The sequence below is a fragment of the Pogoniulus pusillus genome, chromosome 13, assembly GCF_015220805.1.
Source record: "Pogoniulus pusillus isolate bPogPus1 chromosome 13, bPogPus1.pri, whole genome shotgun sequence".
Lineage (NCBI taxonomy): Eukaryota > Metazoa > Chordata > Aves > Piciformes > Lybiidae > Pogoniulus > Pogoniulus pusillus.
The window spans coordinates 30,411,221-30,430,584 of record NC_087276.1 but is presented as its reverse complement, the minus strand read 5'-3'; the positions used below and the strand labels follow the sequence as shown (position 1 = coordinate 30,430,584).

General features: G+C 47.7%; 2 protein-coding genes and 1 non-coding gene across 7 annotated transcripts in view; 2 read left to right on the top strand and 1 right to left on the bottom strand.

Annotated features, from left to right (window-relative positions):
* Positions 1-79: 79 nt before the first annotated feature.
* Positions 80-14,018, top strand: LOC135180930 (putative short-chain dehydrogenase/reductase family 42E member 2). 5 transcript variants are annotated; one of them, XM_064153803.1, is made up of 15 exons: positions 80-175; positions 276-489; positions 799-1,073; positions 3,587-3,974; positions 4,491-4,586; positions 5,445-5,502; positions 6,083-6,201; positions 7,114-7,189; positions 8,586-8,668; positions 9,864-10,001; positions 11,308-11,373; positions 12,211-12,274; positions 12,957-13,030; positions 13,282-13,455; positions 13,546-14,018. In XM_064153803.1, the coding sequence occupies exons 4-15, from the start codon at positions 3,633-3,635 to the stop codon at positions 13,648-13,650; spliced, it is 1,395 nt and encodes a 464-aa protein (XP_064009873.1). In that variant the 5' UTR covers positions 80-175; positions 276-489; positions 799-1,073; positions 3,587-3,632; the 3' UTR covers positions 13,651-14,018. The 5 variants fall into 5 exon arrangements, with proteins under 5 accessions (XP_064009873.1, XP_064009874.1, XP_064009872.1 ...); XM_064153804.1 differs by lacking the exon at positions 80-175 and having other exon boundaries at positions 177-489; positions 996-1,073; XM_064153802.1 differs by lacking the exon at positions 80-175 and having other exon boundaries at positions 177-489.
* A 1,162-nt stretch (positions 14,019-15,180) lies between these two features.
* Positions 15,181-15,262, bottom strand: TRNAL-UAG (transfer RNA leucine (anticodon UAG)). Its single transcript has one exon. It is a non-coding gene; the product is annotated as a tRNA-Leu (tRNA).
* Positions 15,263-15,646: 384 nt separating this feature from the next.
* The window catches only part of EEF2K (eukaryotic elongation factor 2 kinase), a 32,575-nt gene continuing 28,857 nt past the window's right edge, over positions 15,647-19,364 (top strand). The window contains exon 1 of the mRNA XM_064153798.1: positions 15,647-16,355. The gene's annotated coding sequence lies outside the window, so the exon portion shown is untranslated. The remainder of the gene's footprint in view (positions 16,356-19,364) is intronic.

The following is a 19,364-nucleotide window of genomic DNA, read 5'->3' as shown; positions in this document are numbered from 1 at the left end:
TGGAGAACTTAGAGACACTCAGTATACATGAGCCCTCTCTCCGAGTTGGATTAAAACTAGCCAAGTTCACACTCTAGCAACCCGGAGGTGGAGCTGACCGGCAGGCGGGCAGGCACCACAGGAGGTGCTGCGTAAGCCTTGCTTCTCCAGAAAGGCAGAACAGAAAACCACGAGTGTAAAGTTACTTCCCAGCGCGAGCATTTTAACTGTATGCAAACATTCCATTTGCTTTTAAATGAGTTATTTATGAAGCTTTCATATATTGCTTTTGTCAGGCTAATAGCTGGGGGCGGCATCCCGGATTACAGCAAGGCTTTGCAGAGGAGCTGTCGGGCAGCGGAGTGCAGCCCCGCAGCAGCACAGCCTGTGGCCTTTTGTGGATGCTCCCCGAGAAGGACTAACCAAGGAACGCTCTGGCTCGGCAGGAGTGAGTCCCCACAGAGCCCCACCACTCCCATCCTGTAACAACCCTCTGGTTTGCTCCTTCAGGTAAGATGTTATATGTGCTATAACAGTAGTGGTTAGTACTAAGTGGCTTTGTTAAGTTGATTTCTCTTTATTACAAATGCAGTATTTGAAGCTTTAAGAGAACTTTGGGGCTGGCTCTAGCCAGCTGTCCCCAGTCCTCACTGGCCATTGTTGCAGCTATGCAAGTGTGCCCTTAAGTGATTAAAACTGAATATGAACATTCAGACGTGGCTATAATGGAAGAGAGAAACCTGTTCAGAGTTTCTATGTTTGCCTGGGATGGGTAATTCTGAAATTCTGCAGCTCCTGATGTTTCTCACCTCCTCCCAGGCACAAGAGACACAGACCCGCTGCCGGCTCAGGAGGGCAGGGACCTTAGTGCTTGCTTGTTGGTATTTCCACTCTGGGGACTCTGGCTGTTCTGCAAGGGTGTCTGATGCTCGGCATCTCTCTGAGGCATGTCCTGCCGCCAGCTGTCCAAAGGCTGATCGAGAGATGGTGCTTTTCCTGAGCAACCGGTTCCACAGGTGTCGGTGTGGACGGCACCCTGGCCACTGACAGGATGCTTTCGTGCGCTGCTCACGGCGGGATGAAGGCACAGGGAGGTAAGAGCCACCGTAGGATGCTCTGGGAAACCAGGAATGCTGTGAGTTGCTGTGGGATCCCAGGGATGCTCTGCGAACCCAGGAGTCCTCTGGGATGCTCTGAGATGCTCTGGGACTCCAGGAGTGCCATGGGATTCCGGGAAATACCATGGGATACCAGGGATGCTGTGGGCTCCAAAGGGCGCTGCAGAATGAGTGGGGCTTGAGGCGGCTGTGGGAGGAGCAGAGCCGCCCGGGGTCTGTGGCCCTCGGGAGCGCCGTGGGAGGCCAGCGGTGCTGCGGAACCTCACGGAGCCCGCCGCCACCGTGTGCGGGGTCAGTCGGTGAGGCGGGGACCGGGAAACGGGACCGGCAGCGCAGGCGAGCGCCCCGCGGTGCAGCCGAAAGGCTTGGTGCCGCCGAAAGGCTTGGTGCCGCCGAAAGGCTCGGTGCCGCTTCCCTCACCTCAGCCCGGCCGAGCCCGCAGCCGCCCGACGGCGCTGGCGGGAAGGGAGGCCTGTGTGGGGAACGGCCCCAACGGCCCCGGGCCTGGCGGGACTGGGCCTGGCGGGGCCGGGCCGGCGGTCGGGAGCGCCGGGGCCGCCGAGCGGAGCCCTTGGCGCCCGGCCCCGCGTCCCCCGGGCAGGTTTGCATGGGAGATGCAGGAGCTCGGGTGGCTCTTAATCTTTCATTGCGGCTCAGTGAAGGGCAATGGGTAAGGGAGGAAGCGGCAGCGGCCGCCTCCAGAAGGCCTTGTCTGGCAGCCACCAGCCTTGGCCCCGGCACAGCTGGGACAGCGCCGCCGCGCCCACGGAACAGACGAGGCACCGCTGCTTTCCCTCACGGACTGACCCACCTTTCCTCTCGGATTGACCCACCTTTCCTCTCGGATTGACCCACCTTTCCTCTCGCCTACCAACCGCTGTGTCCCTGTGTCCCTGCAAAGCGAGGGCTCTGGCGCCTGCCCTCTTCTCTGGTGCACCTTCTAGAGTTCTAAGTGTTGGGCATTCCTCTTGCCCTCTGAAACCCTCTTGAATAGCTCAACCCCTTCCATTGCCAATCAACCCACGGTGGGCTCTTCGTGTACACCCAACTCAGGGGCTGGAAATACCACTCTCCTCTGACGCCTCTGATAAGCCAGGAACAAGTGAAGAAGCATTATGTATTTCTTTTGCTCCACGGGACGTTTTGTGCTGCTGCTGTGCTGCTTGGCCCTTCTTGCTCGTTTCTTAAACACAGAAAGTTGAATGCAGTTTGTTCGTCTTGAGTGGTTTTTTTCCTCTTCTTCTCTTTCTCCTTCTCCTTCTTCTCTTTCTTCTTCTTCTTCTTCCTTCAGATTTAGGTGTGGTCCCTGTGTCCCATTTGACACCTAAAGGCCGTTTCTGACACAGGTCAGAATGAATTAATTGAAGGCCAGCATTTCACACAGGCAGCAACCTCTCTTCTGCTAAGAAATATTTGTGCTCTGTACCTTTGTTCTAATTTTGCCCCATCTAAACCAGTATATTAGAAACCCAGACCTGGGGGTCTGGGATGCTGAAAAGCTCAACATGAGCCAGCAGTGTAAGTGCAGCCCAGACAGCAACCCTGTGCTGGGCTGCAGCAAGAGCAGTGTGGGCAGCAGGGCAAGGGAGGGGATTCTGCCCCTTGGCTCTGCTCTCCTCAGACCCCACCTGCAGTCCTGGGTGCAGTTCTGGAGCTCCCAGCACAAGCAGGACATGGAAGTGTTGGAGCCAGTCCAGAGGAGGGCACAAAGATGCTCAGAGGGCTGCAGCAGCTCTGCTATAAGGACAGGCTGAGAGAGTTGGGGCTCTGCAGCCTGGAGAAGAGAAGGCTTGGAGGAGACCTTGGTGTGGCCTTGCAGTATCTGAAGGGGGCTACAGGAAGGCTGGGGAGGGACTATTGACAAGGTCTGGTAATGATAGGACGAGGAGGAATGGGTTTGAAGTGGCACAGGGGAGATTCAAAGTAGATGCTAGGAAAGGGTTGTTTGCAGTGAGGGTGGTGAGACACTGGCACAGGTTGCCCAGGGAGGTTGTGGAGCACAGAATCACTCGTTGTGATTCACATCGGGTGATTCTGTGCTCCACAATGTCTCTGGAGGTGTTCAAGGCCAGGCTGGATGAGACCTTGAGCGACCCAGTCGGAGGTGTCCCTGCTTATGGCAGGAGTTTGGAACTGGCTGATCTCTGAGGTCCCAATCTAAACCATTCTCTGATTCTATGTTCTCTGCATTAGGGACCTTCTTTATCAGATTTCTAGGGGCTTGGCCATGTGTTTTTTTTTTCTTAGGTTTATTATTCTGTTTACCATTCTGCAAACAAATATTTAATCTAAACCACACTGCCTTTGATATTTGTTTTCAGGCTGCTGTACACTTAATAAAGTGTACAGACAAGCATTTGTGCAATGTGAAAAGCACAATTCAACAAATAATTCAGCAGAAAATTTAAATGGGCCTTAGAACATTTCCAGATCTGAAAGATTTCTTTTATAGCTAGTGTTTGGCTTTCCTCTTTCTCTCTCTTAAACAGGACATATTAAAGTAAAGCTTTGCTGCTGTGAATAGGGCTGGTTAACATGAAAGTCACTGGAATTGTCTGCGTCCAGGAGTGCTATGGAGCAGTTCTCAACATGGAGCAGAAATTGTTGCATGTGTTTGACAACAGAAGACAGTATTTCACCGACACGAAACTCGTCGTGAGTGGAGTAGCAACACTCTGGCACCAAACCTCTGACTCCAAAGAGAACAGAAATGGCAGAGCACTGAACGCAAAAAGCATGAGAGCAGTGGTGACAGGAGGTGGAGGCTACTTTGGGTACAAGCTGGGATGCGCTCTTGCCGGCGCAGGAGCTTCGGTTGTTCTGTATGACATACACAAGCCTATCTGGGAAGTTCCTAATGGAATAGTGTGTATCCAGGTATGATAAACTCTTCTCATAACCCTGACCCATTGTCCATTTGCCTTTGCCATAATGTCTTGCTAGTTTTCACCCAATCCAAATACCTAATTGCAAATGATTGCAGATTTCAGTGACCTTCAGTCCCACAGGATTTTTGGTCAACTGATTTTAGTGTACCTGAAATAAGTAAAGCAGTGAAACCTGTAATGTGTAGCCCAGAGCAGCTATTTCGTCTCCATGCCACAAGGTACTTCTCAGGACTCAGCCACCATCCTCATCTGTGCCTCAGTTTAATCAGCTGTAGAATGAACACAGAGGATTTGTGATGTTTAATGAATGTTTTTAAAGTCCTTTGATTTCCATGGAAGGAAAGCAGGATCATCAGCAAGTACTTGAACAGGCCTATTTTTCAGCCTCAAGCTGTACAGTGAGTACAAGTATATGTACACATGGCTCTGTGCTAACACACTGGGTGACAAATGCTAACCTGCACCTTTGCTTTCAAGTTCAGATGTGTTTTCTTGTGTGTTACAGGCAGATGTCAGGGATTATGATGCCATATTTGCAGCCTGTGAAGGGGCTGACTGTGTGTTTCATGTAGCTTCATATGGAATGTCAGGAAGAGAGCAAGTGAGTCCAGATCATTTTTTGGCATGCTGTTTTGGTGAAGTGCTCTATGCAAACTGCTGTGCTAGCAGCTGCAAGCTGCCTGCTTACAGTACTGCTCTCCTAGCTGTGTTTCCTCCCCATTAAAAGCTCCACCAGCCCCCTGGAAGGGTTTCTGAAATTGAAATGCCATTGAAGAGTTCTGAAATAACTCTGAGACAGAAAAGAAAGGCAAGGGAGGCTGGTTTCCTCCAAACCCCTTACGCCTCAGAGTTCCATGTCAAAAGGCAGGATCAAGGAAAAAAACCAAACCTGAACTAAGTGCTAAGTTACTTTATGTAACTAAATTATAACAACAGCTGTGTGCCAGGTCTTACTTGTTTGCTATTAGTGGGTAAAGCTGTAAGGGCATACTTAATGTAGGACTCCACATCACAGGTTTTATTATTAAAGTCCCTCCTTACTGTATTTAATAAAAGGAACTTCACAAATTACCTTAGCTGGGTAGAACAGCTCAGCCAAAGATGTTTGCAGCTGAGCAATGCACCCTTGGAATGGCTCTGGGCAGAGGCAGATGGCCACTGAAGTGCTACTGAAATGTGGATATTTAACATATTGCTGCAAGACCTTTAACAGCTGCAAGTGTATGTTTAGAAGCACTGTGATTCTCTGCTTCATGCAAGACAGTCTGCAAACACAGGAAGAGTGCAGGCATAGTTTAAAAAGGATGACTTGGCTTCTTGAAGGCTGGAGCAGCAAGCAAAGTGCTCTGTTTTGTCATGCAAGCACTAAGCTCATTCCCTTTATTGGGGGACAGCATCCTACTGTTGAATTGAAAAGGGATTATCAATAACAGTTGGCACAATTTCTTTATGCTTCTAGTTGCACAGAGAAGAGATTGAAACTGTAAACATTGATGGAACAAGATTCATCATTGATGGTATGTATCTAACCTGACCATTTGGAAAAGGCCAGTTGGCTTTTTTTTTGGCACAAACTATTTTCTACCAAATACTCTGCATTATTGGCAGAAGGAGAGGAAACATGTTGTTGTTTTCTCCTGTGCCTAGTGAGAGAGCCAGCACTGCAGCTCAGCTTCTTCAGCTTTTCTTAACCATATTTGACCTGGTGTCAGAATTCCCTTTCATACAAGGAGTTCCAGGTGTACTTCATGGCAGCAAGCCTTGCTGCTGTCTCCTAGCTGGTATATAGGCAGCTCTTGAAGCAGATGGACTGCAGCCACCTGCCTGGCTGGAGCTGAAGGCCTTCTCCACAGGCTGGTAGAAGCTGCCTCTAGGGCATAGTGTATCTTCACTATCCAAACCAGGATGTGCTGGGCTGTAAAGCAGTTGGTTCTCCACTGATGTCTTCCTTTCAAATACACGTTGTAAACTGCTCAGCTATAAAACTGAGGGATTTACTCCTCTAAGAGTTGACAGATTCTCAGAAAAAGGTCATATCATTTTTTCCCACATTTTCTCATTTTCTACTAAGCTTCTTTACTTTATACATTGCCACAGCCTGCAAACAAAGGAACATTGCTCGACTGATCTACACCAGTACAGTGAATGTGGTGTTTGGAGGGCTTCCTATTGAGGATGGTGATGAGGAAACTGTGCCATATTTTCCAATTGAAAAGGTATTTTTTTTGGCTGTGTGCTGTTCTCAAGTTTCCTCTTTGCTTACTTCCTTGTTTCCACCAGAATTCATGTACAAGAAAGAACTCCTTACACCCTTTGTAGATGCTGTTCACAAGCCTGACCCATCAGTTTTATGTACACTGTGGTATCTATTTCTTTGTTTCCTACCAAGGCCTTGATTTTGGAAAGTAACTCACATAGTGTGCCATTAGCATTCCTGAAATTCCACCTGGACACTGGGATTGTGTTATGCCTCGGTGCCTCTTAAGCCATTTATTATTTAGATGATTTTTCTGTTTCTCCCTCGTTGAAAATGACCTATAGTCAGTGTAGAGCTGACAGGGAAAAGCAGCTTTTGTTACATTTGTTGTACTTTTGTTACATTTAAGTAAAAAGAGGAAAGTACTTTTGGGTGCTTTGCATATGCAGTTATTTTTGTGCCTCTCCATCGAGTACTTGACAGTCTTTGAAGGAGTAGAGATGGATAGAGAAAATACTGAATGACATTTTAACTGACACATCAAATAATATTTCCTCTCAGACAGTGGCACAGGGAGGTGAACAAGATCATTCAGGCCAACGGTAATGTCTTCAAACGTGACTTTTGACTTTTCCATTACCTGGAAAAGAAATCCAGCTGACAATGCAGTGATCAGTTACAGTCTTGGCAGCATTCAAAGCATACATATATTTATTGCTTCTCAGATGTGCTGAAATTAACTAACTGGATATGCATAAACAAAAATGCTTGCTTACCTGAGCAATATGCATGTCTTTAATCCTAAACTAATACCCCACAGCTTCTGTGTTTTGAGCTGTTTGTTACCATCTACTAAGTAAAACTGGGAGAGATGTTCCTCTGCTCTGTCATTTCAAGAACAGATAAAAACATGTTTGCTTTTCCTCTGCAGCATGTTGACCATTATTCCAGAACCAAATCAATCGCAGAACAAATGGTACTAGCAGCTAATGGAACTCCACTAGCAGGTACTTTTGCATTAACATGAATTCATACCAGAATTTACTCCTTATTCCTCACTAACATCCTATATGCTGCACCTGTCCTTTGTCAACAAGACTGTCCAGCAATTATGAAATCAAGTTGCTTACCTCCCTCCCACCAACTAAAAGCTTTGCACTTAAAAATCACTTCTAACTTTTGTAAGCTCTGTAAGAGCTTTTAGCTTAGTAGCAGTGAGCTCAGTGTTAATTGAAAAGATGAGGACAGCTATAAATTAAACAGAGTGTTTAATGTCATAGTATTATATGCAACATAAGTAAAACATGAATGCTGATTAAAATGTTACCCACCTCCCGAATTATACATTCAAATCTGAAGAAGCCACCTGATACTGCAGCCTGGAATTATTTATTAGTGCTTCCCAAAGTTTTCCATGTTGAGGAAGCCAGTCATACACCTGAATACTTGAGCTCACCTGTGAGATACTATAACTGCCAGTGCAAAACAAATTAATGTAAAGTGCAACATGATTCCATGTGACCAAGTGATACTGAGCTAAATTTAGCCGTAGGCAACTTAGAGCTAAGGCTCTCTTCACTTGATACTTGCAGAGATGTGAAGCCATTGGTGGGCATTCCATTCCTGTAGAATCATTCTGTTTGAAAAATAGAGTCTTTTCTTTCCTTATCTGCTCAGCATCTCCTCACATCAAAGCCCCTCTGAATCTGAGGAGCAATACACAGTGCTGCATTTGTTAATGAAATGAGAACTAGTCAGTGCTCAAACATCCCATTTTATCCTGGGCCATTGCAGGGATGAGTATTTTGCATGCTTTCAGGTATTAAGAGCAGTTATTGGCAGATGGTGAAGCAGCCAACAGATAGACTTGGGAAATGATTGGATTTTTATGATGGTTCTTGCAGAGCATCACAGACATTTTCCCACAGAAATTATCAAAAGCTTCTACAGCAGCTCTAGTGGGAGCTGCCTGTGCCAGATGTTGAGAGTTTTCAGCTCTATTTTGTACTGCTTGCAGGTTGTTGTTTCCCACAGCGATTTTATGTGAAATTAGTTGGTTTCTTTCCACTTTCCTACCAATAACTTGCTCACTTCAGCAAACTCATCACCACAGTTGGCACATTCATTCACTGCTTTGGCACAAAGGACTGGTTAGAAAGAGGTTTGGAAGTATTTGGTCATTTCTAGGAATCCAGCTGCTGGCAGAGCCTCTCTGAATCTTACCTTGGTATGTTGCATGTTCTGATTCTGACAACTTAGTATACAACTATTAATTCAACATCTTGTAGCATGCAGGATGGTGAAGTTAAGATTGAATTGTGCTACCACAATCTTTAGTTCATGTGAAGAATGCTCTAACCTAGTCGTGTTTAAGTCACTGGAGAATGATCTCATCAATTCCAGGAGGTGGAATACTCCATACATGTGTTCTTCGCCCACCAGGGATCTATGGACCAGAAGAGCAAAGACACTTGCCAAGACTAGCAGTATGTATTTGAATGTTTGAGTCAGCAGAACTTTCCTTGATACACAACAGCATCACTTAGTGGTGTTAGAAAGTGACTGACCTTACTGGGCAACAATTCAGCTGTCTGCTGAGCTTTTGTTAGCAGGCACTAGATGACATCTGTAAAGAATGTGCAGTGCATTGAGCCTTTCCTTGATACACAAACACATTATAAAGCCCAGCTTTAATGCCCACTGTAATTATAACATTCAGGCCAGTCTATGATATTTCAAATGTCTGTGTGCATGCAACTTACACCAAATGGTTTAAAATATTGATGAAGAGAGAAGTACAGCAAAATATCTTATTTCCAGTCACAACCATGAACAGCTTTCCTTAGCTGATGAGACAGGTTCTGGAGTCAGAAACACCTTCAGGACAATGGGTTACTAAAGGGAAAATAGCTGAGGTGCTCACTTTTACTCTTTTTCACTTGCTGCCTTTTAAATTGCAGGGTGAGCAGTGCTCAGAGTATCAGCCCCGTAGAGCAGTGAGTCAGAAATCTGAAAAGCATCAGCACAATTATAATCATGGGCACAGCTTTGAGGAACTAATAGATTCAAGCTTACCACATAATAGATATTTCTGTTTTGTGGCTGTGGTGCAGAATGAAACTGAAGCCAGCCACAATATACTTTATTGTGCAGAATGAAATTGAAGCCAGCCACAATATTGACTTCTAAATAAAATCATTTTTAAGAATGGTAAAATGTGATTTGAATTAAATGTGAGATGTTCACTTCACCTTCCTAAATCTATTTAAGAGTTTATTTGATATGTGATAGGGCATTATGCAACTGGCATATTTTGCCATTTCTAGAATGCATGAAATGAAGACTTGGGCACCTTCTGTTCTCTCTCAGCCAAAGCTATTTGCTACATTTGATCCCATTTTGTGGATACTTCTGATCCACTCAGAACTGTACCTTGCCTTTCCATGCAGTACTTTACTTACAACAGACTTTGGTGGTTTGTCAATTCAGGACATACTGTGTTTAATACAAGTCCTTCCTCACCAGCAGTATTTGTAGAGCTCTCTGCACTTCTCTTGCTTCTTTTTAGTTGATTCATGCATTTTCTTAGAGACAAACCTACATTTAGCTGGACAAGAAAGTTCACTGTACCTGATTTTAAACTCCATTTGGCTTTGATGTCATGTTTGTTTATGTCTGCAGAAGAATATTGAGAGAGGGCTACTTAGCTTCAAATTTGGGGATCCTTCTGCTAAAATGAATTGGGTGCACGCAGAGAATCTTGTACAAGCTCAGATTCTAGCCGCTGAAGCGCTCACCCCTGAAAAGAACTACATAGCTGTAAGTAAGCACTGGAAGCACCACAGCTCTCATTTGACAGGGGATCCTGCCACTGTATTTTGCACTGTAGTAACTCCTGTAGTAGCAGTGATCTAAGGTTTGTGTCATACTCCTTTAGCTTAGGTATTTGTGTTTTCAGTTGACAGGTGAAAAGTGTAGGGCCCAGCAGTGTTGGCTGTGCACTTTGTTAAGAGCTGGAATATTCAGTTCTGTAAAAGCATCTCCAACTTTGCCATATTTTGAAATGTATTTGCTATTTCTGCAAGGTGAGCAAAGAATGTTTGTGATGTCAGAAGTGAAACTGGGAGTTGGGCAGATGAGTGCCCTTTTCCCCCTGTGTGTAGGTCCTGATTTAATGCTCTGAAATGTGATAATCAGTTCTTCCCATACCATATGCAAATAAAAGCCTATTTCATTTGAGTTCATTGTTTTCAAAAGTAGTTGCAGCCACTTCCCTCCTTGTAAACACAGTTTTGTATCTGACCTAGAAACAGTACCCTTAAGTGTATTAGAATGATTTTCAAAGGTGATTAAAGGAGAGGCTGAGGGAGCTGGGGGTGTGCAGCCTGCAGAAGAGGAGGCTCAGGGCAGAGCTCATTGCTGTCTACAGCTACATGAAGGGAGGCTGTAGCCAGGTGGGGTTGGGCTCTGCTGCCAGGCAACCAGCAACAGAACAAGGGGACACAGCCTCAAGCTGTGCCAGGGCAGGTCTAGGCTGGATGTTAGGAGGAAGTTGTTGGCAGAGAGAGTGATTGGCATTGGAATGGGCTGCCCAGGGAGGTGGTGGAGTTGCCATGCCTGGAGGTGTTGAAGCCAAGCCTGGCTGGGGCACTTAGTGCCATGGTCTGGTTGATTGGCCAGGGCTGGGTGCTAGGTTGGACTGGATGATGTTGGAGCTCTCTTCCAACCTCGTTGATTCTATGGTTCTATGAAATTTCTGAACCCCGAAAAGAAAAAGATGTAAGTTAGGCCTTGGTTACACAAGATGAAGTCTTACAGGTGTCAGTGAACCTTAAGCAGCCCAAGAGCAGAAGATGTATCACCATTTGGGGGATGTATGTTAACAGCACGAGTCAGGTACACATCTGTGTAGGCACATCTGTAATAGAGCTGATCCCAAGGCAGGCTAATCATGTCAGCCACCTCTGTTTCACTGCCCATGTTAGTGGTCAAAGTGCAGGTAGTTGACTTGTAGGTGTTCCCCGGCGTAGTTTGTGTTGCTGGATTATTTCCAGCCGTTCATAAGGAGCCAAAATATGTGCAGTATTGTTTTTACTAACTTGTCTCTTCTCTCCCCCTTTGACAGAGTGGCCAGGTGTATTTCATTAATGATGGTGAAAAATTCAACCTCTTTGAATGGTTAACTCCACTTGTACGTGCACTGTATACTTCATCTCCAAAGACACTGCTTTCTTTGCCTGTGTACAGCTTCTGTGTGCATCTTGTACCTGCTCTGTTTTTTCTGGGTGTAAGAGTTCCCTTCTGAATGGGGATTGAATTCTTGCTTGAAGCTCAGTGTCATTAGCACTGTAACAAAGCCTACCTAAAATACTTCATTAAAGCAACTGTCTTCACTGAGGCTAAAGGACCATCTAAACCAGAATCTTCTTTTCAGCTGCCACTACCTCCATTTCTTGCCCATGCATCTGCAGCTATTTTGAGGGGACAGATCCCACTTATTAATCTATATCACAGCATCACAGAATGGGCTAGGCTGGAAGGGGCCTCCAAAGGTCATCTAGACCAACTCCCTCTGCAGTAATCAGGGGTGTCCTCAACTAGATCAGGTTGCCCTGAACCCTGTAATGCACCTTGTTTTTAAAAGATCATGCTGTTGTTAGTCATGATAGACTCAAACCCATACATGCTTAACATAACTACATTAACTATATCTTAGCAGAGTTCTGTGCACCTAATTTAACACTGTGACATAGTCAACTATAGTTAACATAAATTAGGTACCAGCACACATCATTGATTGATGATTCTAAACCTTTTTTTTTCTCCTTTAAGACTTCCACTTGAAAAATTACAGTGCCTGCATGTGCTAATAACTGGAATCCCCTGGGGGGGGGGGGGGAGAAGAAAACTCAAGTAGTAACAGCAATGATGAAATTTCTGGTTTATTAGTTAATATTTCCACAAGTATCTTTTGTATTGAAACTTAAAAACTGGGTGTTTTTTTCACTGTCTTTTGTATTTCTTTCAGTTTGAAAGGTTAGGTTGCAGTAAACCACGGATACGTATTCCTACTGCCTTAGTTTATGTGTCAGGTAAAAGTATTTTATCAGCATTTCTCTTTCCTCTCCACACTTCCCTTATTCCTAATTGTAATAGAATATTGGTGGTGTGAGTTTTTTTTCCCCAATTTGCCCAGAGTTTTAATTTCCACGTGTAAAAGTTGTATGCTGTGGGCTCATCTAGTGTGCAGCATTGTGGGGTGAAGTTCAGCTCTGTGAAGTGTAGTGGAAACAGAGCACTCTGTTGTGTAAGTGCCACAAAGCCCCAGGCTCTCTGTAGGACTTAAGGGAGATAGGGTGTAAAGATTCAAACTCTAAACCAGAGGCTTCATGAAATCTGCTGAAGAGTATCTGCTCTGCTGCAGGGCTGAATTCCTTCTCCTGTACCCCATGCTCTCTCCCCATGAGCAGCTACAATCGCGTCCAGCTCTGAGCGTTCTCTTTTTACCGGGGTGTTTCTGAAGTCTGATGATTCTTTCCCTAGCTCTGGCACCAACCTTCTGAGCCCTTTTCACACAAGCACCTAATTCAGGCTGACTGAAGTGTAAAGATTAAATCCAATCCCTCGTGAGCAAGTAGTCCTTTTGCTGCTAATAATGGTGCCCTGACCTCTTAGATATGCGATGACCCTTGGCTATCAGACACTGAGAGAGATGCCCAGGTCATAACTGTGTAGCAATTCACTGTTCTTAAGTAGAACTCTTTTGTTATGCAGCCATGATAATGGAATACCTTCATCTGGTGTTGAAGCCCTTTGTGGAGCTGTCCCCACTGCTGACCAGAAATGAGGTAAAGGCCTTGTTTGTAAACTCCCTTTAGTTCTCATGGGATGCACAGAAGATTCTGCTTGGCAGCTCTTGATACCTCTTTGGGGATTTCAAGAGTCTCCTTCTGAGTGAAGGGTTTTAAAGTAATGTGATGTATGCCAACAGGACACCGACTTAATGCTGGGGGGGGTTTATGTTACATTTCCTTTAGCTGTGTCTTTGCTACCATCTACAGACTTGGTTGAATTTCCTGTTGACTCTTCTGCCCTCCAGGTACAGAACATCTCTACAACTCACACATTTCGAATAGACAAGGCACGGACTCAGCTGGGCTACAGCCCAGAGAAGTTTGCATTTGCTGATTCCGTGGACCATTACATTAAAACCAGACCAGAAACCCCAAATCATCACCTCTTCCTCAAAGTTTTGCTTTCTTTCATTATTAGTGTAAGTTTGATTTTCCTTTCTTTAAGAGTTGATGGCCTTTCAGTTTTGCATTTTTTTAAAGAAACACGACACTGACTGGAATAAACTCAGTTGCAGTGCTGCTACCTGGATTGTCCTCACCTCCACGGCACAGCAAACAGGCACTTATTTAACATCGAAATTGTAACCCCTCAGGAGCTGTACTTGAGAAATTAAAATACAGTAAACAATTACAGCCAGGGCACTGAAACACGGAGTCAGGATTGTTGTCTCTGTTTATTTCACACCCGACTGCCCCCCCGCAACTTTCCAAACTGACTGCTGAAGTAAATGAGCACCTGCAGAAAGAAGAGCTGCAGCCAGCCTGCAGTGCTTCCTCGGTGAAGAAAAAATGCTGACATGAGAAAGATTGGCCGTCCCTGCTGCCACAGCTCACTGCCCTGGGGAACTGAGAACGAATGAAAGGACTGTAAATGACAAAGGATTGCTGTAAATAAGACATGCCAGCCCTGCAGAGCGAATTCACAGTGTGAATTAACTGTATCACCGCATATGAGGTAAAATAAAAGTGTACTTGAAACTTGGCTGCAGCCCGTCCCGTGTTTCTGTGCTCGCTGTTCCAGAGCCGCTCTCGCCCCCTGGGGTGCAGAGCTGTCTCCGGCAGCATCAACTGGCGGTTCGGTGGCGTAAGGGGGGACGCGCGGGTATGGTTTTTCACCAGCTCAAACTGCGCGGTTTAGTTAAATTGGAAGTTAAAGTTCAGGTTATCAGCTGAAGTTTAGGTACAACTGGGTTTGTACCTGATCTCTGTGGTATAGCAGCTGTACTGACCAAAATCCCTGCAGTAGCTTAAGAGGAAAGTGCTTTGGGTGCTGTTCAGCCAAAGTGCCAGGTGTGGGAGGCTCCGCTCCTTCCCATCCACCACCGGCGCTGCTGATTTGTCACAGCAATCTCCCCTCCTGTGCACCTTTCCCAGCCTGTGACATGCGGAGAGAACAATCCAAGAACACGATGTGAGTAGGAAGAGCTTAACAGACAAGACTAGACATGAGACAGGGGATCTGAAAGAGTCGATACTGGGGAGGAAATACCCGCCGATAAGTCTGAGAGTTCTAGAGGACAGGAGAGTGCTTGGGCTGCAGGGCAGGCAGCAGCGGGAGAGTGCTTGGGCTGCAGGGCAGGCAGCAACGGGAGAGTGCTTGGGCTGCAGGGCAGGCAGCAGCGGGAGAGTGCTTGGGCTGCAGGGCAGGCAGCAGCGGGAGAGTGCTTGGGCTGCAGGGCAGGCAGCAGCGGGAGAGTGCTTGGGCTGCAGGGCAGGCAGCAACGGGAGAGTGCTTGGGCTGCAGGGCAGGCAGCAGCGGGAGAGTGCTTGGGCTGCAGGGCAGGCAGCAGCGGGAGAGTGCTTGGGCTGCAGGGCAGGCAGCAGCGGGAGAGTGCTTGGGCTGCAGGGCAGGCAGCAGCGGCCGGATGCCGCCCGGTGGGCAGCACGGGAAGGCAGAACTGCAGAAATGAGCATTCTGATTGTAAGGCAAAAGACAAAGAAGTAACTTTCTGCTGCACCTGCCAAGGCCTTCTTGCTTTTAACGAACAGCACCAGCAGCCTCCAGGCCCCGCACCGCGCTCAAAGCAGCCGCGCCACGCGGTGGCCGGGGGCCCGGCCAGTGGATGCCGAACGGTACCGCGTCCGGGCTGCCCTCGCGGTCTCGCTGGCGAAAAGGAGCCACTGCCCCGGCGACAAAACAACTTTGGCAGCGGTGGGATTCGAACCCACGCCATCGAAATGACTGGAGCCTAAATCCAGCGCCTTAGACCACTCGGCCACGCTACCGCCTGGCTGCTCAGCCGCCCGACAGGGCTCTTTCAGGGGGCGGTGCCGCTGCTCTCCCCACCCCGGTGTGTCGCCCACCGTATCAACGCTACTGCAACGCTCTCCTGCCTGGCCGGCCGGCGCACCCCCTCCCCACAAAACGCCATCACTACGGCGGGCGCAGCTTGCTTCGCTTCCCGGCTCAGAGCCTTGTGGCCGGGACCGTGGCTCACCCCCGCGTCGCCCCAACCAGGCCCCGGGGGCATTCCGCCACCGGGACAGGCAGCACGCGCCCAACAGGTGGCGCCAGTGCCGCGCGCTCGCCGCCGGTTGCCCGCGTGGGCAGCGCCCGCGCTAGCCCCTGAGGCGCTGCCGCCGGCGGAGGCCGAGGCGTGGCCTTCCCGTTCTTCCCGCCCGGGCGCCGTTCTCCGTCTCCGGGACCAGGCCAGTCCTCGAGACTTCGCCCCCTTCTCCCCCGGAGCTCCGGCAGTCGGGCTGCGCCTCACGGCCCTTCGTCCTCGGCAGGCCCGGGCCGGCATCTCGCACGGTGCCTGTTGCCCACGGCAGCAGTGACAGAGCAGCGGCTTGTCCTCGGAGGGGCTTTGCTCGACGCGCAAACCCCCCGTCCCGGGAACGTTCTTCTGTCGCCACCCAGGGGCGAGGGCACTGCTCAGCTGGTGCCTGCTCACTCCCCTTTCTCAGGACAAGGGTCCGGCCTGCCGCACAAGGAGGAACCCCTTTACTTTCTCCCAGCTTCTCTCGGTGAGACGGCAGCCTCCTGGCCTACTGTCCTGTGAGTGCTGCCCACAACGTTGACTCTATGATTCTATGACCTTACCAGCCAGCTGCTCACCTGACATCGCTGTGTGGCTTCAGCTGAACCATTTCTCACCTCAGTGAGTGGCCTCTGGCTGCCCTTATCTCAGTACTACTCAACACGGAGCTACAAAGGCTGGTACAAAGTGCCGCTGGTGGCCAGAGCTGTCCGAACACAGCTCCAGGTTCTGCTGTACTGGTGCTGTGATTGCCTGCCTGGGCCCGGTGTGAGCAAGTGCACTTACAGTCCAGGAGGGAGCTGGGTTAGGTAAGCAGAGCCAGATTGAAGCTGTCAGCGGTGAGTAGAAAAATAAACTCTTACTCTGGCTGGCCTTCAGCAAGAATTTGTAGAATTGCTTTGTAGGCAGACCTGACAACATGCAAGACTAAATGCTGTGCAGTTAAAACAATACCCATAAATTACCATTGCTCTTCTTCCTGGAGGAAGTCATGCACCAGTGCTCCAGGAAGTTTTTATCTGCGTGGTACAGGTACCTTATGCTTGGTTTATGACCAGCTGACTTTACCTTGTAAGAAGGGACTGTCAGAACAGTAGGTTGGGACAAATTGTTCACAGCATTTACAGACCATTTTCAATCTGGACTTCCAAAGGAATGCAGAACAGAATAGCTCTGAAAGTCAGTATCTGGGGTGTAAATTCCTTTGCTTTCAAAAAGTGCAGATTCCTGGAAAAACAATTACTTTGTTTAATTTGAGCATTCTAGAACTTCACAGGCATTGGAGAAAAATCTACATATTCATTGCTGAGCACACTGAATGAAAGAAAAAAGTGCAGGTCACTGAGTTCCTGGCTTGATATTTTACATTTCATTCTTTTTTTTTTTTGAAACAAAGTGAAACTCCCTAAGTGTCAAGGATATAGTAGATAACACCTAGAAAGAAAACAAGACCAGAAGATGCTACATGTCTGGGCTGATACTTAATATGTAATTTTAGTATGCATCCATTGTGTGTTTTTTTAGAGAGCTAACAGAATAAAGCTCTCAAATGAATTGGAGAAAAAAATAGAATTATATTTGGAGAGAGACACACACAAAAGAAATTACAAAGCAGATATAGCATCCATGGTGACCCCCTTGAATTTTCCCTCAACCCAAAAGTAAATCTATAATCCACAGTGCTCCAATTCTCCCCCTCCTCCCCTTCCCCTCCACTGCCTTTCAGGATTAAACCTGAAAGAACACCTTTGCATCAGGATACCAGAGCTAGCTTATTTAAAAGCATGAGAAATGTGTTGCTGGAGGTGGTATAACCTAATTATGCTCCTGAGATAGCAGAAGTCTGTCTGTAAGAATACAGAGCATAGTACAGCTGGATGCCACTGGTACCCTTTTAGCCTAAAACAATGCTGGCTGTTTGCATGAGTTTGAAGTAGTCTTGTTCAGCTGTTACTGGTGTGATGCATGAGCACAATATTCCACCGTTATCAGCAGCCTACCATAGCAGATGGTGAGGTTTGTTTTTAAACCATGATCAATGTATTTTCATGCAGTGGGAACCAGACATCTGTCTTCTGCCAGGCCTTCAGAATTAATTTGCTTTCTTCCCAGGCCCTTCTGTGAGGCATCCCGATGGCACCTCTGCCCTGTGCTGTTCTCCCCGGGGTGCTTAGCTGGGTTGCCCGCAGAATGAGAAACGGGAAGCCTCCATTCTGGTGCTGATGGGGCAATAGCGCTCTGTTTTCAGGAGTCGTTACTATTTACAATAGGGATTTGCAGCTCTAAGACGAATAGGACCTCAGAGGTTTCCCACAAATGTTGTAAATGTGCTTAATTTGAACTTAGACTGCGCAGGAACCTTGAGGCTACCCAGAAATGTGCCTGTAGGAAGCAGCATTAAACAGAGGCTCAGTCAAGTCTCCACATACAGGGGCTGCACCCTCAGCGTAGTGCTGGCAGTTGCTGCCAAGGAACTCACCAGCTGCAGGCAGCATTCCTGCGTGCAGCCCCTCCAGTCCCCAGGCTAACGCTACAGTTTAATTTGTGAGTAATGGGGGTGGTAGGTGGGTGTTCTGGCACAGACAGCATCTGCTCTCTGTGTTTTTAAGTAAATGTTAGTAATCTTCCTCCTAAAATCATAGAATCACCCAGGTTGGAAGAGACCTCCAAGGTCATCCAGTCCAATCTATCACCCAGCCCTATCCAGTCAACCAGACCATGGCACTAAGTGCCCCAGCCAGGCTTGGCTTCAACACCTCCAGCCACGGCCACTCCATCACCTCCCTGGGCAGCCCAATCCAATGCCAGTCACTCTCTCTGCCAACAACTTCCTCCTAACATCCAGCCTAGACCTGCCCTGCCACAGCTTGAGACTGTGTCCCCTTCTGTTGCTGCTTGCCTGGCAGAAGAGACCAACCCCACCTGGCTACAGCCTCCCTTCAGGTAGTTGTAGACAGCAATGAGGTCTGCCCTGAGCCTCCTCTTCTGCAGGCTGCACACCCCCAGCTCCCTCAAGCCTCTCCTCACAGGGCTGTGTTCCAGGCCCCTCCCCAGCCTTGCTGCCCTTCTCTGGACACCTTCCAGCACCTCAACATTTCTCTTGAATTGAGGAGCCCAGAAATGGACACAGCACTCAAAGTGCCTGAGCAGTAGTGAGCACAGGGGCAGAAGAACCTCCTTTGTCCTGCTGCCTACACTGTTCCTGATCCAGGCCAGGGTGTCATTGGCTCTGCTGCCCACCTGGGCACACTGCTGGCTCATCTTCAGCTACTCTCTACCAGCACCCTCAAGTTGCTCTCTTCCTGGCTGCTCTCAGCCACTCTGTTCCCAGCCTGTAGTGCTGCTTGGGGTTGTTGTGGCCTAAGGGTTATGTCAGCACTAGCATTGCAGCAGTGTTTCTCCCTTCTTGGAGAGAGCAGGGATTGTGCATTCTTTTCTGCCCCTGGTGCTGCATGCAGCTGGCATGGAGAACAGATATCATGGTTTCATAAGCCCTACTTATAGTAAAAGGCACTAATGAGGATTACTCACCATGAACACAAGATTCAGTGACAGTAAGAGGGGCAGACTCTTTGCAGGCTGTCAAGTAATACGATTAAGCTAGAACCTATTTACATTATTTTTTGTGTAACCCATGAAAGTATAAAGTTTTGTTTAAATTTCCCCCCCCAAAAAAAAATCTAGCTTGAGGAAAAGCTGAGCCATGGGTGTTTTAACCCAGAAAGGCACAGTGGTTTAGGAGAAAAACAAACGCAGGTGATGGAGGCAATCAGCAGCCGTTGGCAGCTGGAATGCAGTGCATTCTGTTGCCATTTCTCACGAGGAAAAGGAGCGATGTTGAATTTAGT